At 53.3% G+C, this 15,016-nt stretch overlaps 1 protein-coding gene across 1 annotated transcript in view; it reads left to right on the forward strand.

Annotated features, from left to right (window-relative positions):
- LOC123246930 (minichromosome maintenance complex component 3 associated protein) overlaps positions 1 to 14,970 on the forward strand; it is a 47,757-nt gene extending 32,787 nt beyond the window's left edge. Inside the window, exons 16-26 of the mRNA XM_044675703.1 lie at positions 1,964 to 2,032; positions 2,115 to 2,249; positions 2,605 to 2,758; positions 3,798 to 4,053; positions 5,424 to 5,521; positions 10,338 to 10,728; positions 11,781 to 12,038; positions 12,191 to 12,323; positions 13,242 to 13,448; positions 14,121 to 14,277; positions 14,663 to 14,970. Of these exons, the coding sequence (XP_044531638.1) occupies positions 1,964 to 2,032; positions 2,115 to 2,249; positions 2,605 to 2,758; positions 3,798 to 4,053; positions 5,424 to 5,521; positions 10,338 to 10,728; positions 11,781 to 12,038; positions 12,191 to 12,323; positions 13,242 to 13,448; positions 14,121 to 14,277; positions 14,663 to 14,821 (2,017 nt within the window). The 3' untranslated portion in view covers positions 14,822 to 14,970. The remainder of the gene's footprint in view (positions 1 to 1,963; positions 2,033 to 2,114; positions 2,250 to 2,604; positions 2,759 to 3,797; positions 4,054 to 5,423; positions 5,522 to 10,337; positions 10,729 to 11,780; positions 12,039 to 12,190; positions 12,324 to 13,241; positions 13,449 to 14,120; positions 14,278 to 14,662) is intronic.
- The last annotated feature ends 46 nt before the right edge of the window (positions 14,971 to 15,016 follow it).

Raw genomic sequence — 15,016 nt, forward strand, 5'->3', positions numbered from 1 at the left:
TCCAGTTTTGCCCAGCTGTCTTCCACAGGGACGCTACCCAGAGTGCCCAGGGCAGCATGGGCTGCTCTACCTGCTCTCCTTCCCTCTCGGCACATCACCAGCTCGCCCTCCTCTCTTTCAGCTGCCTGTATTTCCTCCATCATGGTCACTGAGCCTTAGCTCCTATTGCCCTTTGCCTTCCTTCCCACGCTTGCGCTCCAGCGCCCCCTCCAGGTTTTGTCTGTTGTTGTTCCCTGCTACTCCAGACCTTTCCTGACCCTTTCCCTGCTCCTCATGCCTTCCTCGAGAAATCATCCCCCATTTCCTTTGTGTTCCCTCATTGGTGCTCAGTGTCTTTCCTGGTAGAATCTCAGTTTCTGACTGCCAGCGTCCTGCTGCCTTTGTCTCTGTGCCCAGCACCAGCACTGTGGACCTGTGGCGTGGTGGGCTTGTGATCAGTGCTAACTGATTGGCTGATTTCCGTGATTTGGGGCTAGCTTGGATCACTGAAAGAGTCTTCATTTCAAGACAGGGTTTTGGTTCAGGAAGACGGGCTGGGTTGTGGAAAACACTGCATAGATTTCCTCGGGCGATCCATCACCGAAGGCGGCTGTCCCGATGGACCAGCCAGCCCGCTGAGGTGTCGTGCCTACGAGGCATCCTTCTCCCACTTAGGCTTTCCAGTGTGGCTTGGTGGACTCGGCGCAGTAGAGTGGTGGGTGCCAGAGCCCCTCTTGTGTGAAGAGACTGCAGCAGCTAGGAGAGCTCCCTTTCACAGGGCCCGCGTGCTGGGCCGTCAGTCCCCTGGGCAAGTCTTGGGTTTTCTTGTGGTTCTTGATCAAAACGTTGTTGAGTAGAGTTGGGTTTCTTGGATCAGTGATTTGAGTGTGGGCTGAAAACAGGCAACAACCTCCTCGGTGGAGAAGAGCTAGAAGGACGGGGTTTTCTTCTGTTGGACCCAAGGCTTTTTTATCTTCCAGCAATCAGTCCAGGAGGGAGGTGCGGTGGGGTGGGGGTGGGTCTCCTCCCTGTCTTCTGGCTAGTTCCCCGACTGAGATCATTGGGGAAGAGTGTGCTCAGTCTCCTCTTTCACCCAGGATATATTTCTATTTTACATATATAGGCACACATATAGATTTTCAATTATCTGTTCATCTTTCGGCTTTTTCTCATCCTTTTAAAAACTTTTCCCAAGTTGTCTTGGACATAAAGAGGTAGGAAGAATAAGGAAATCCCGGCTCGTGGTTCCAGCCTCCGGATCTTTGCCAATCATCACACGAAGCTCTTAGGGCCAGGGAATGGGGGTCATGGATTTTACTTGAAATGGTCAGCACACAAGAACTTGGGCCAGGACATTTTGGAGTTAAGTGAATTGGATTTTCCAGGGGGTAGAGGAGGGAAGAGGATCAGAGAAATCACAGGAAAGAATTTTAGAAGGTTTGCTTCTCGCTTTATTTCTGGCGATTTCGCTTTCTTTATTCCTATATTGAAATAATTGGAGAATAAAAGTTTCAGATAATTGAGAGTAAAAATGTATTCCCTGGTGAGAGCTCTCTTCCCGCCACAAGACACTGAATGTTCCGTAAATAGAACTCGCTGCCTTGGTAAAGAGAAGTGCCCCTCCCAGGATATCAGAGGCTCCAGAGAGGAGAGAGCTTGGGCAGACCCGGTTATTTTCACATTTTCAATCGGCTGGCATTTGAGGGAAGCCTCCAGGGCTGACCCCACATGGCTGACTTGTCCAAGCTGTGAGCTCCTGCCTTCTCCGAGAGAGGGAAGAGGAAAAGCCCCAAGATCACCGCCACTGGGGACAGTGGCAGGAGGGAGCTCTCTCCAGGCCCCTCTCCCTGGTTTCTTCTTCCTCTGCCAGTTACAGTGAGCTCTGCCTGCGGGCACTACCTGGGCCATGGCCAAGTCTCGTGCCCGGCTGGCAAATCCCGTCCAAGCACACCGAGCCTGAGGCTTCTCGTTTGTTCTTCCTTAGGTTACGGTGGATGAGACACAAGACCATCCACCAAATGAAGGTTCAGTATTTCTACCAACAATTACTCAGGTTTGTTCAGGGTAAAAGGGTCATTATGAGGTGGGCGAGGATGACTGTGAGATTCGTGTGTGACTCAGGGTCTCCTTTCCAGTGAGGCCGTGTGGACTCCTCTGGACCTGCCGGCCCTCATTGCTGAGCATTACCCTGGACACAGGGAGCAGGTGTTCTGGAAGTTGCTGGTGGTGCTGCCCGACAGCGAGGAGCCTGCCTTGGGCTATTCCAGCAGGTGAGTCCTGCTGCCAAGGGGAGGTGGGGGGGGACCTTGCCAGGCCTGCTCAGAGCTCAGGCTCCAGAGAGCCACCAGGGTGCTCGGCTCTGGAATCTCTGCTTGGCCTTCAGGCGCCCCAGGCCTCTCCCTGGCTGGGCATTTGCTCTGAAGCTGCCCTCCTCCAGGAAGGGTTTCTGCAGGTTTGCCAGTTTGCAGGTTTGAATCCAGAACGGAAAAGCCAGATTGCTGTTCCTATTGGGCAGTCAGTGTGTGGAGGCCAGGCTGGGCCAGGGGCTTCTCTGGTGCCCGTTTGGCAGCGGCCTCTTCCTCCTCCTCACCTTCGGCTCTTTGTTTCTCTCATTGATCCTCGTAGGATTCTAGCAAGCTGGCTAAAAGTCAAGTTCATGGGAAGCGAAGATTTACAGAACACGGCCCAGCAGGTTTCAGACGGGATTCAGACGCTCACCTTGTTGAATGCCTGCGGCACCAAAGGGAATCGGCCGGTTTGGGTCAACGTGTGCGTGAAGGTGCGTGCTGGTAGCCAAGCCACCATAGGTCGGGAATTGGAAGGGGCCAGATCTGCTGGCAGTGCCTAGTGTGACATGCCCTCCCTTGCCTGGCCCATGCTTATGGCGGATACCCCAGGGCCGCGCCGCCTTCGGAGGCCCTCTGTAGAAAGGTGCCCTAAGCATTGCCCACCGTGCATGAGGAAGGCGTGTGCTGGCCTGTGCCACCCTCGGAGGCCCTCTGTAGAAAGTACCCTCACGGTGCGGGCAGCTGGATGGAGAGCCAGGCCCAGAGACGGGAGGTCCTGGGTTCAAATCAGGCCTCAGACACTTCCTAGCTGTGTGACCCTGGGCTAGTCACCTAACTCCATTGCCTAGCCCTTACTGCTCTTCTGCCTTAGAACCAATACAGAGTATTGATTTCAAAATGGAAAATAAGGGTTTAAAAAAAAGAAAGAAAGACACAAGACACAGAAGACTCTGGGCTGAGCTGGGCCATCCCTGAAGTGTGGGGATGGACTCGTCACCAGGAAGGAAGCCTGTGGTGCTGGAGGAAGGGGTGGCCACAAGGGCTGTGCTTAGCTGGTGGTCAGCCTGCCAGTGACGAGGCTGGCCAGACCAGGGTGGGTCCAGAAATGTAGCCTTTGGTGAGTGTCTGGGGCAGAGGGCGGGGTGTGGGGAGGGGGGTCAACAGTGGCTAGGTTGGGAGCTCAGACCCAGCCTCAGATGCTTCATGCTCCCTGTGGGACCCCAAGCAGTCACTTTGCCTGGCCTTGCCTCAGTTTCCTCATCTGTGAAATGGAGATGATAATAGCCCCTTCCTCCCAGGGAGAGGATGAGGCAGGCCCTTGTGAGGTCCACTGCAGACTTTATGGCGTGATCGAGGTGCCAGCACTCATTATTATGGAAAGGTGTGAGCTGGGGAGCCAGGCCAGAACCCCCCTCGGGAAACCATCGCCCCCTTCAGTGCCGGGCAGCATGTGAGCTATTTTGGTGGAGTCTCCTGCCGGGGGGGGTGCACAGTCCCTAATCCGGTTCTGCTATTGTTGTGCTTGCTAAGGTGGCTCATGGCCTGCTCAGCGACTCGGCCCTTGACGCCACCGAGACACAGAAGGACCTTCTGGGCACCAGCGGCCTCCTCTTCCTGCTCCCCCCACCTGGAAAGGGTGCCGAGGAGGATGAGGACGACACATACTGGCTCACAGCCTTGCTACAGCTCAAACAGCTCCTGCAGGCAAAGCCCTTTCACCCCCTGGTGCCCCTGGCAGTTCTTGTACCCAGTGAGGAAGGGGCTGCCGAGGCCGAAGTGGAGGAAGGTTGGTGCCATGGGGCCCGGGTGCAGGGTGGGGAGCTCTGGCCGGTCCTGAGGTGACTGGGCATTTGTGTTAGAGTCCAGCTGCTGTTCCAGCCTTGTTTCATGCCCTGACCTGGTTCCTTCCCAGCACTGCTGTTTTTCTAAAAGGAGGAGGCGCTCTTTGTATCCCCTTTGCTCCCTTAGAAATCCTTCTCCCCACCTCCCCCAGAGGGGTCTTTCCTTGCAGCCTGGAGTAAGAAAGGAGGAGAAGAGGGGACAGTTACACTGCCCACTAAATTAACTGAGGCCTATGGGAGCTTGGGGTTCCCATCTTTCCTGGGGTCGCTACATGGCTCTGCATTTGTGCTGTCTGCAGCCACTGAGGATGAGCCTTTTATGTGCCAGGCACTGGGCCAGGCCAGCCTCGGGGTACGAAGAAAAGGAAAGGGAAGCCCCTGCCCTCGGGGAGCTCCCAATCCAAAGGCCCAGGATAGCCAGTGTGCAGACAGCTGTAGGCAGCATCAGTCGGAGAGTCAGCAGAAGGCAGGTGCCACCAGGCTCTGAGAGGCTCTGAGAGCTACAGGCCCATTTCTGATTGATCTCAGAGGTGATGGGGATCAGTTAACACCAGCTGAAAGGGATGGCGATGGTGGTGGTCTTTGACTTCTGCGTGACATATGCCCAGCAACGTGATCTCTGGGTCAAAGACTATCCAGACCATTCTCTTTCCTGCCCCAGGCTATCCCACACTTGGTCTGTCTGTGGCCAGACTGCTCTCTCTCCCTTCCCCTTCCCCTGCAGAATCCCTGGATTCCTTCCCCAAAGGCCCAGGAGACCCTGGTGGCCACGTAGCCCAACCCTTTCCCCAAAGGAATCTGCCCATAATGTGGCTGTGGCCACCGGACTCTGTGAGGAGAACTTCCTGGCAAGGGAGAACACCCCCTGCCAAACCCCTTTCTATGCTTGGTCTCAGTGGGACCCCTACAGCCGCTCTGGGGAGGAGATACCTAGTCAGAGGGGCCAGATGTGGGGCTTGGGCAGCCCTGCCCACACCGAAGTATCCTGGGAGGAAGCATTTGACAGGAGGAATAGAAGAGAATGAATTATGCCAGTGTATGGTTTCCCAAGTCATTGTGCAGCCTGCTGGGGCTCTTCAGTAGGCGTTAGTGCAGACGGGTCCCCCTTCTCTCCTTGTAAGTTGTGGGCATTAGCCGAGGTGCTCTCTGGCTTTGGGCCACCCTCTCTCCACTGTCGGGGCCACAAAGGGTTGGCCTTAGTGATGTCCTCGAAGCCAAGGCTGCAAGGGCCCATTGGGAAAGAGGCCCGAGCAGGGACGGGGTGCCAGGGAACATGCCTCAGCATCGTCTCCTTTGTTCATCTACTTCTCTGAAGGTCTGATGCTCCCAGACTTGGTTTCCTCCCAGCTGATTTCAGATTATGTCGTCATGGGCATCCCAGCCTCAGTCAGTGATCTCCAAGGCACCCACAGGGTAAGATGACGTTTTGGGGGTGATGGGTTTAAAGCTCTTTTATCCTTCCAGATTTCAGCCCCAGCTGGAGCTCATTCAGGAAGGGCCCCTTGCCATCATGTGGCCCCGGGTCTGCCCTCAGGTGGGGGTGCTTCTCAGCTGCTCTTTGCCAAGACCAGGAGAGTAGTCTTGGGGTACTCACTGGGGATCCTCTGGTTCCATGCAGGGGAGACATTCTGGGGGTTGTAAGAAGGAATTTTTAGGTATTTATAGATATATATTAAAAATATGTGGCCGCCAGGAATCAACAATTTAGGTTGATTCCGTAATTAAATCAGACCCAAGTCAGCATCGGGTTGAAGAGTTTATTTACAATCCGTAGGTAAAAGTAGGAATAAAGAGAAAAGGGAGAGGCTAGTCCAGGCCAAAGGCCTGGACGGAGAGAGAGGAAGGTTACAAAGCTTAATAAATGAAGCTGTAAGCCACAAGGCCCAACAGCCAGATAGGCAGAGTTTAGAATTGGCCCAGCTAGGCCAAGGAAGTCAGCCTAACTTACCCACGTGACAATATAGAGCGTAAGCGTTCTGTGGTCTCAGGAGATGCTTCTTCTTCCAGTTCGAGATGACAACTGCCCCCACAGGAAGTTCACTAACTTACTTAAAGAGATAGTGTCTTTCATCACTTCCTGTGGTCCACCTCTAATTCAAATGGACAAATGGCAGTTTCTACATTGATTTGGACTGCCCCTTATTCTTGATTTGTTACTTATTGTCACGTGGGGGTAACTCGTCTCCCCTCCCCACTAAGGGAGGTGGGAGTGACATCATTAGCACGCCTAGGTTGAATAGAATTTTGACTATTAATGGGCTCGAGCTAATTCTATTTACACAATCCCCCCTGATGATCATTGGGTGCCTAGTCACCCCAAGTGATCATGTTACACAACCATCTTCTACCACAAAGGTCCTTCTAACTACAATAGTTAGAGATAAGAGGGAAATGGAAAAGAGAGAAAGCAAAACCAGTGTTTTGCTAAGCGCGTTGACAAGAAACCAATTGGGGGCAGTCCCCAATCGGCATATCATGTACAATTAAAGTAGCTGTTCAAAACCCATCAGTCCATTCATTAGTACCCAAAGTTCATTCTGGATCACTTGATGCAACAAACCCCATCAGTTCAATCAATTGCAACCCAAAGTTCATTCTGGATCTCTTGATTAAACGTAGGTTCTTCAGGCATCTCTCTGCAAACAGTTCATTCTCTGGATTAAGGAATCAGCAAGTTTTCTTTCCCTGAGAATTTTTCTCAAACAAAACCAAAAATTAAATCTTGGATTTAATAAAAATACGATTAATCTTGGATTTTATAAAAATACAATCCCCCCTGACGTGGGTATTTAGAAGGAAATACCCAGATCAGCTCAATATATATATTTGAGTCATGGGGTTGTATGAGTCAATTCAAAAGAAAAAAAAAAAGAAAAAAAATATAAAAATCAAATAGAAGAAAATTGAAGCTTTTGAAAAAGAAAGACATTAAAATCAAAATCAAAATATCAAAAGTTATGTACATAAAAAATTTTTTGAAGGAAGCAAAATAAATTTATAACAGGCCCTTGTATTAGGGTCTAATCAATTATAATTTCCATCCTACTAGTCTGTAGGATACAATGCAGTAATACTGCACTTACCCATTTGCAGCTAAGACTACAGGAAGTTGCCATTCTATAAGAGAGAAAAAAGGACCAGATTTAAATGCAAGGGAAGCGTCTGTCATTCCCTTTACTCTCAGGAATATATGGGTGAGCCAGATAATAGCCAACCTGCGGTACCTGACTGGCAGTGTAGTTCGGAGAGTCCTACGTCTTAACATATGTTAAGCGTCGCAGCTTCGATTCTTACACTGAGTTCAAGTCCTCAGTGTTGGCGTGGGAGTACCTCAATCCCACCTGTATATGTATGATCTTTAACCTTGTGCTCCTTGGCACTGTGCAGATGTTCTCAGCAATCCCATTGGATTTGTCGGTCGGTCTTCATGACCTTGTGCTTTCCTTAGCACCATTAATGGCTCATGTGTTCCCTTCTCCTGGAATTAGACAGAAGCATTAATCACAGTCCCATAACATTTAACAATACATGGCAAGTTCTTGGAGTCTAAACCTTGTGAGTAAGCAGTAATATTACAGCAATTATATATATATATTAAAATTATAGCATTGCAAAAAATAATGAAAAAAATTAAGTGATTATATGTACTCAAGTACAAGAAATGAGAAAAAGACAAAAAAATATCAATTATTCTATTAAAAGATATTAGGAAATCAATAAGAAAATTAAAATAAATCAGGGAAAGAATCAAGACAAACCAATGATTCCAAATTAGCATCCATGAGTTTATGAACTGTTATCTCCAATGCAGGTAACAGGAAACAGTCAATCAGGTTCAATAGAAGATGCCCTCTTTACATGTGAGCAATGAATCCAAGAGTCCTTTTCTCCGATCTTTATAGCTGTTGGGGTGGTTATTAAAATTTCAAACGGGCCATCCCATGAAGGCTGGGTTGCCCCAGTGCGCTGGAAGTTCTTTATATATATTTTGTCTCCTGGATTCAGGTCGTGAAGTGAAAAGTCTATTGGTCCTGCTTGTACTGCAGTTCCAGATTCATGGAGTTCACGCAGTCTGTGTTGCAATTCCTGTATATAGGAAGCAATAGAAGTATCTCCTCCTAATAGTGATGTATATGCAGGAGAAAAAGGTTTAGCCTGTATAGGAGGATGTCCAAAAAGCATCTCATATGGTGAGATGTGTAGATCTCCCCTAGGTCTGCTTCTAAGATAAAATAGAGCTAGAGGGAGAAATTTCAGGCTATTTTAGATGTGTCTCAGTACATAATTTGCCTATCATGGTTTTAAGTTCTCTGTTCATCCGTTCAACTTGGCCTGAGCTCTGGGGATGATATGGTACATGGAATTTTGGAGTTATCCCCAGGCATGAATATATTTCAGATAAAACTGAATCAGTAAAGTGACTCCCTCTGTCCGAGTCAATACGTGTAGGCAGACCAAAACGAGGAATGATTTCTTTTAAAAGCACCTTGGCAACAAAGGCTGACGTGGCTCGGGCAGTAGGAAATGCTTCCGGCCACCTGGTCAGTTGATCTACTATGACCAGACAGAATTTATATTGTCCAGCCTTTGGCATTGTTATGAAATCAATTTGTAGGTACTCAAAAGGTGTGTAAGCCAATGGACGCCCACCAAAAGCCTTGCCACGAAAGGCGTGTTGGTTATATGCTTGGCAAGTAGGGCAAGCTGCACACACTTTAGAGGCCATATGAGGTTATGCCAGGAGCTATCCATACTCTCTTAACAGAGTCCACGATGCCCTGGGTACTCAGAGTCCACGATGCCCTGGGTACCAAAATGACCATTTTTACGAATAGATTGGCAAATTTGGCGATAAAAGTGTCTAGGGAGCAGGGGTTTTCCTTCAGAGGACACCCATACTCCATTTATCTGTTTGGCTTTAAATTTCTGCTTCCATTTTGTTACTTCCTTCTCATCATAGGAAAGTGAGAAATTTAAGTCATCAGTGGTTGTTAATGTTAAAATTAATTCAGGCCCCTCTATTGCTGCTAGCTTTGCAGCAATATCTGCCCGATTATTTCCCTTAGAGACAGGGTCAGTGCCACCTGTATGGGCAGAGCAATGAACTACAGCTAGGGCTTTGGGTAGTTGGAGAGCAGAAAGAACTTCATTAATAGTTTTTGCATTAGCTATAGATTTTCCAGCTGAGGTTAAAAATCCTCTCTGGAGCCATAACATACCCACTGCATGACATATTCCAAATGCATATCGAGAATCCGTATAAATTGTAGCCTTTTTATCTTTGGCAATTATACATGCATGTTTTACAGCTATGAGTTCTGCGGCTTGAGCACTTAGATTTGAGGGCAGCGAAGCTGACCATACAGTGTTAAATTCTGTGACTATAGCAGCTCCAGTGTAGCGTATGCCATCCCTCATAAAAGAACCATCAGTAAATAAAACTAGATCAGGATTCTCTAAAGGAGTGTCCAGGAGGTTGTCTCGAGGCTTTTCAGCCATGGACACTAGTGTTTCACAATTATGTAAAGGTTCTTCTGAAACTGGTAAATCTGGAAGCAAGGTGGCTGGGTTAAGGGTTGTACAACGTTTTAAAGTAATATTTTCATTATTTAGCAAGGTTATTTCATATCTTGTAATTCTCTGATCAGAAAATGCCTGTGTTCTATGTCTTAGCAGTAATGCTTCCACTTCATATGTGGGCACATAATTGTTAATGGGCATCCCAATACTAGATCAACAGTTTTTGTCACTAACAGAGCTGTGGCAGCTACACCTCTAAGGCATGGTGGTGCACCTGCAGCTATAGGGTTTAGCTGAGCTGAATAATAAGCAATTGGACGCTGGTATGGTCCCAAAGTTTGGGTTAAAACACCTGAAGCTACTCCTCTACGTTCATGTACATATAAAGTAAATGGTTTGTTATAATCTGGGATGCCTAGAGCAGGAGCAGACAGAATAGCTTGTTTTAAATTTGATAGAGCTAACTTGTGTTCTGGCTGCCCAAGAGCAGGCATCTCGCCTCCCTCTTTGACCAAGATGCTTGAGCTCTTCTGACAGATGGTGGGCATAGGCACGCAGGGGGTGGAGGCCTGTCGATAGTCTCCCTTGAACAAACCGGACAGTATTCTTGCTGCCCCTTTGCAGTTGTCCCTGGCCTGTCGGGGGCCTCCCGGGGAGCTCATGGGCTCGGAGCGCACGTGCCTCACCTGCCACCCGTGTTTGCCCACAGGTGTCCCAGGCTGTGAAGTGGCTGGTCTCTCACAGCCCCAGCAGCCTGGAGCTCTGCTGCCAGACTCTGCCGCAGTACATCGAGGACGGCGTGAGCCGTGAGTTCAGTGACCGCTTCTTCTATGACCGTAAGGAGCGGCGTGTGGCTGGCCTGCCCTCGCAGGAGCCCAGCGCCATCATCGAGCTCTTCAACAGTGTCCTGCAGTTCCTGGCAGGGGTGGCCTCCTCCGAGCACCTCTGCCACCTGTCCTGGCCCATCACCGAGTTTGCCGAGCCTGGCGGCAACAAGGTGCTGCCTCACCTCCAGTGGAATGCCCCTGACCACCTGGCCTGGCTCAAGAAGGCCGTGCTCTCCTTCCAGCTGCCCCACATGGACCTTCCCCCCCAGGGCGGTAGGTAGCCCCATGGCCTTGCCCGTTCACCGGCTCAGAGGACGCTGGACCCTTAGGCTTTGGTGCGGGGAGTGAAGGCCACAGCTAAGATTTAGGCGCCCAGGTCTGGTGGCCTTTGCCAACGACGGGCCAGATAGAAAAGGGTGGAGGGCACCAAGCATGTGTAAGAGGGCAAGAGGCGCCTGCTTGGATGATTTCTCTGTGTGAACCAGGACTGTGGGAGTCTTCTAGGGGCAAAACGGACTCCTCCAGGGCAGATCAATCTGCCCTTCAGGAGCCTTTGGGAACAAAGTGACTGGCCCAGGGCCACGCAGCCATTGTGGCCTGTTCAGAGGTGAGACCCAAAGCCACATCCTCAGGCTCCAGCATCCGCTGCTTGGATCAAGGCTTGAGGTACTCTCAGTCTGTGACCTTTCACAGAGGTACCCAGGCACCCTCTGGGATGTGCTCAGCCTCTTGGGCAGCCAGACAAACCTGGTCTGGAGACCTATGGCGGGAAGCCCTCATGAGAAAGCTTTGCTTTGCATTCTCCCTCTCCCTGGACCAGAAGAAGGAAAAAGCAGCCAAATTCCTGAGCCCTTTAAGCCTGTGACTGTGGCATGGTCTGGGCCTCAGCTTCCTTATGTGGGCAGTCGGGGGGCGGCGTGGGGTCTTCCAGACTCTGATGTCCTCTAGCCCTGTGACAGGGGCCTTAGCATGGGCCTGAGTTCACTGGGTGCCCCACGGACCAGCAGCCAGAGTTGAGGTGCCGTGGCCTTCCCGGGCCTGATGCACATCTGGGGCTTTCTGTGACCTCACAGGGGGCTGTTGGGAATTGCTGCGGCTAATTCCTGCCGCCCCTTAGCTATCGTGTGGATGGGGCCCCCCAGACTTACCTCCAGCCCAGGCCCCAGCGGCTAACGGGGCTCTCCGAGGTCCCTCCACAAGCATTTGGACCCACTGGGGGGCCTCTACAGAGGACTGGCCCTGGCCCGGCATGGGCTCCTCGTGCTGCCTGCTTTGTGCGTGCGTGCGTGTGGGTGGTTCTAACTGGACGTCTCGGGCCTTTTCAGCTCCCTGGCGTCCCGTGTGCACCATGATCTCCCAGTACGTTTCCCAGATCCCAAGCTGTCGCCAGACTCAGCCCATCCTTCAGTCGCAGGTGGAGAACCTTCTGAGCCGGACCTACGCCAGGTGGAGGAACAAAGAGCTCTGGGCCCTGGGTGAGACGGGCCCCTCCGTGGACGACATTCCCTGGGATGACATCCTCGCTCTCTGCATTAACCACAAGCTGAGGGACTGGAAGCCGCCCAGACTACCCGTCACGTCAGGTAGTGAGCGGCCCAGATGCCGGAGAGATGCCACCTTTTCCCAAGGGGCTTAGGGTGCTTCCTGGCGAGGGGTGGGCCATGGGCATCCCCGGGAGCAGTGATCTTCAGGGAAGGACGTGTCCACTCCCCCCTCCCCATCTTTGTATCCCCAGAGGCTCTGAGTGACGACGGCCAGATCTGCGTTTACTTTTTCAAAAGCCACTTAAAAAACTACAACGTCCCCAGCTCGTGGGAACAGGCCAGGCTGCAGACCCAGAAGGGGGCCCCGAGGCACGGTCAGGGACGGTGAGTTGGGTCCAGTCCTGGGGCCTACAGGGGTGGACACGCATGTTCATCCCGTGGGGCCCTGGAGGCCGAAGGCTGTGCCCTCTTCCTCCCGCTGCCTTCTCTGCCCTCCCGTGGCACTGAGCTCCCTGGAATTCCTGTGGTGCCCACGTGCCACCCCTTTCTCCTCTATCTCTTACCTGAGGGCGAGGTGCGCCCACTTCCCTCCAGTCCTTTGGCCTTTGACGCCCTGAAGGGAGCAGACGGGTGGGCTGGTGGGCAGGGCCAGTTTCCAGACTTGCCTTGTCTGGGCTGGAGCCGTCAAACCCTTCCTGATGCCTCCTCGCTCTCCCTGGCTGGCCCGACACCCATCTGCCAGTTGTGCTTCAGCCTTGGCTCCTCTGCCCAGCTCTACAGACCCCCTCGAGTCCCACGCAGATCCCTCCGCCTCCATAGAAGGCCCCTTACAGCCTCCTCCCTGGGCTTGGTCAACCCCCTCCCCCAGGCCTTTGTCATTTCTCCCAGTGGATGTTCCAGGTTCCATTCCTGGGTCCTTGTGTTAGCTGCTGCTTCCCAAACCCCCCCCCGGTTGGAGTGACCCCAGCCTGAGAAGACCCAGCTATCTTCAGAGCAGCCCAGCATGGAGGGGGCCGAGTCTGGATTGGAGCTTGGCTCTTTCTGACTCCAGGGCAGCATTCTGTGCATGGAGATTTCCCCTGCTGGCCTCAGTGGTCTTAGTAGGTCAAGAGCCTTTGAAAGACATTCTCTTGGCATGTTTCCAGAGAAGTGCACCTCCTGCCCAGCTCAGGCCGTGCCCCAGACGGGCTCATGGTTCTAGCTTGGGTTGTCAGGGTGATGGCAGCCCCCGAGGGCTGCCCAGCAACTGAACTCATCCCTGACCCTTCGCTACCTCTAACCCTTCCCATTTTCTTCTGACAGTTTGGGCATGAAATCTTCTCGATCGCCTGCCAAGGGCTTCTCCCCTCCGTGGCTCCAGGTCCCCCTCCGCGGGCCCAGGGGCCCAGAGAACGGGCGGGTGGGCCGCGTGCCCGATGCCGAGGAGCTCGCCCACACGGCCTCGGCCGAGGAGCTGCTCCCAGAGCGCCTGTCCGCCAGCCTTCAACTGGAGAAAGAGGAGAGCAAGAGGTGGGGACTGGCCCCAGGGCTGGGCTTCGAGCTGCCAGGGTGGGCACCTGGGGACGGCCCTGACCCCAGAGCTGCTGCTTCCCCTGGCCCTGACACTGGCCCTGTCTGCTCCCCTCCAGCCCAAATGGTCCTCCCCAGTCCTTCCCCTTGGAGCCCATAGAGAGACAGACAGAAAAGGACATTGGCGGGAGGAGGCGGGGGGCAGAGACACAGAGACGGAGACAGAGAGGGAGAGACATGGGGGAGCTGACCCGGGGCCCACAACTCGGTTTTCAGCTTGTCTGTTACTGGTCACTTTTCTTCCAGGGGGCGACATGAATGGGGGCAGCCCATGGGGTGGCGGGACAGTCTGGGCCTAATTCCCTTCCAGTGGCTCATCCCTGTGGCCTTGAGAGCATGCCCAGGGGCCTCCTGCTGGGGCAGAAAGAAGGCCAGGGTGAGACCTCGAGTTCAAAAGCTGACACTGCCTTGTTCTGTAGTGGGTGCTGTGGCCCTCTCAGCCTGGGCCCCTTGGAACCAGATGCAGTGTCTCTGGAGGCTCCCAGAGGCTTCTGATGAGGGCCTGGAAGAGGGGCCCCCCCGTTGTGCCCCAGCTTTTCTTGGGGATGCCTGGGGAGGGCATGAGGGCGGGCCCTCTGAGGATCTGCTCGTGTTGTCTCCCGCCTCCCCTAGATTTGAAGATCGGCTGCGCCGGTGGCTGGCCGGGGACCTGGAGCCGGGGGCAGATGCCAGCTCCCTCCCCCTCTACCTCCCCCAGGCGCTGGTAGCGACACCCCAGACCCTTCAGCCCGTGCTACGGATGGCGGCGGCAGTGCCTTCCGGCCCCCAGGTAAAGTGGGTCCTCCCGGGGTCTGGTTCAGAGGCGTTGGGACGGGCAGGGGTTTGCCATGAGACACCACCCTGTGTCCTCAGTGTCCCGTGTCAGGGTGTGCTTGTTCTCGGGCCCTGGGGTGCCTCTGCGGGGTCCTGACTGCCTCGGAGGACGGAGCGTCCTGGATCTCCTCCTTGGCCGTAGTCATTAGGATGCTCAGACTGTGTCCATCACTCCCCGAGAGGGCCTGGCCTCCCCACCTCGCTTTCCCGCTGGGCCCTCTGGACGCGTGTCCTCAGCCGTGCTCTCTGCTGGGCCTCTGGCCGCCGGTGGGAAGGATGAGCCTCCCCAGGACCGTCCGGAGCTGGCTCTGAGCCCGCCTTTCCTCCTTTCGCCTTCAAAGGACGAGGAGAGCGCCGAGCAGCCGCCGGCGTCCCCAGAGATGGACGCGTCTCTGACCGAGAAGCTGAGGCGCTTGGAAAGCCTGATCGAAAGGACCAAAGAGGAGGAGCTCGCCTGCGAGCGCCATCTCTCCACGCTGCTGGACATGGTGGACATTTGAGGGGGGGAGGGACACGAAGGACGTTCTCTGCAGATGCTGCACCCCCAGCCGGACGGGCCATCAATCATGGAACAGGCCTGCTCCGGCCCGAGCCTACCTCACAGGGTTGTTGTGAGGACAGGATCATGTGTGTAAAGTGCTTGCTAAGACCCCCGCCCAGGCTTCGTGCTTTGCTGCCCGCTCGCCCCCCACCCA

This window comes from Gracilinanus agilis, chromosome 4 (assembly GCF_016433145.1).
Source record: "Gracilinanus agilis isolate LMUSP501 chromosome 4, AgileGrace, whole genome shotgun sequence".
In the NCBI taxonomy this organism is placed as follows: Eukaryota; Metazoa; Chordata; class Mammalia; order Didelphimorphia; family Didelphidae; genus Gracilinanus; species Gracilinanus agilis.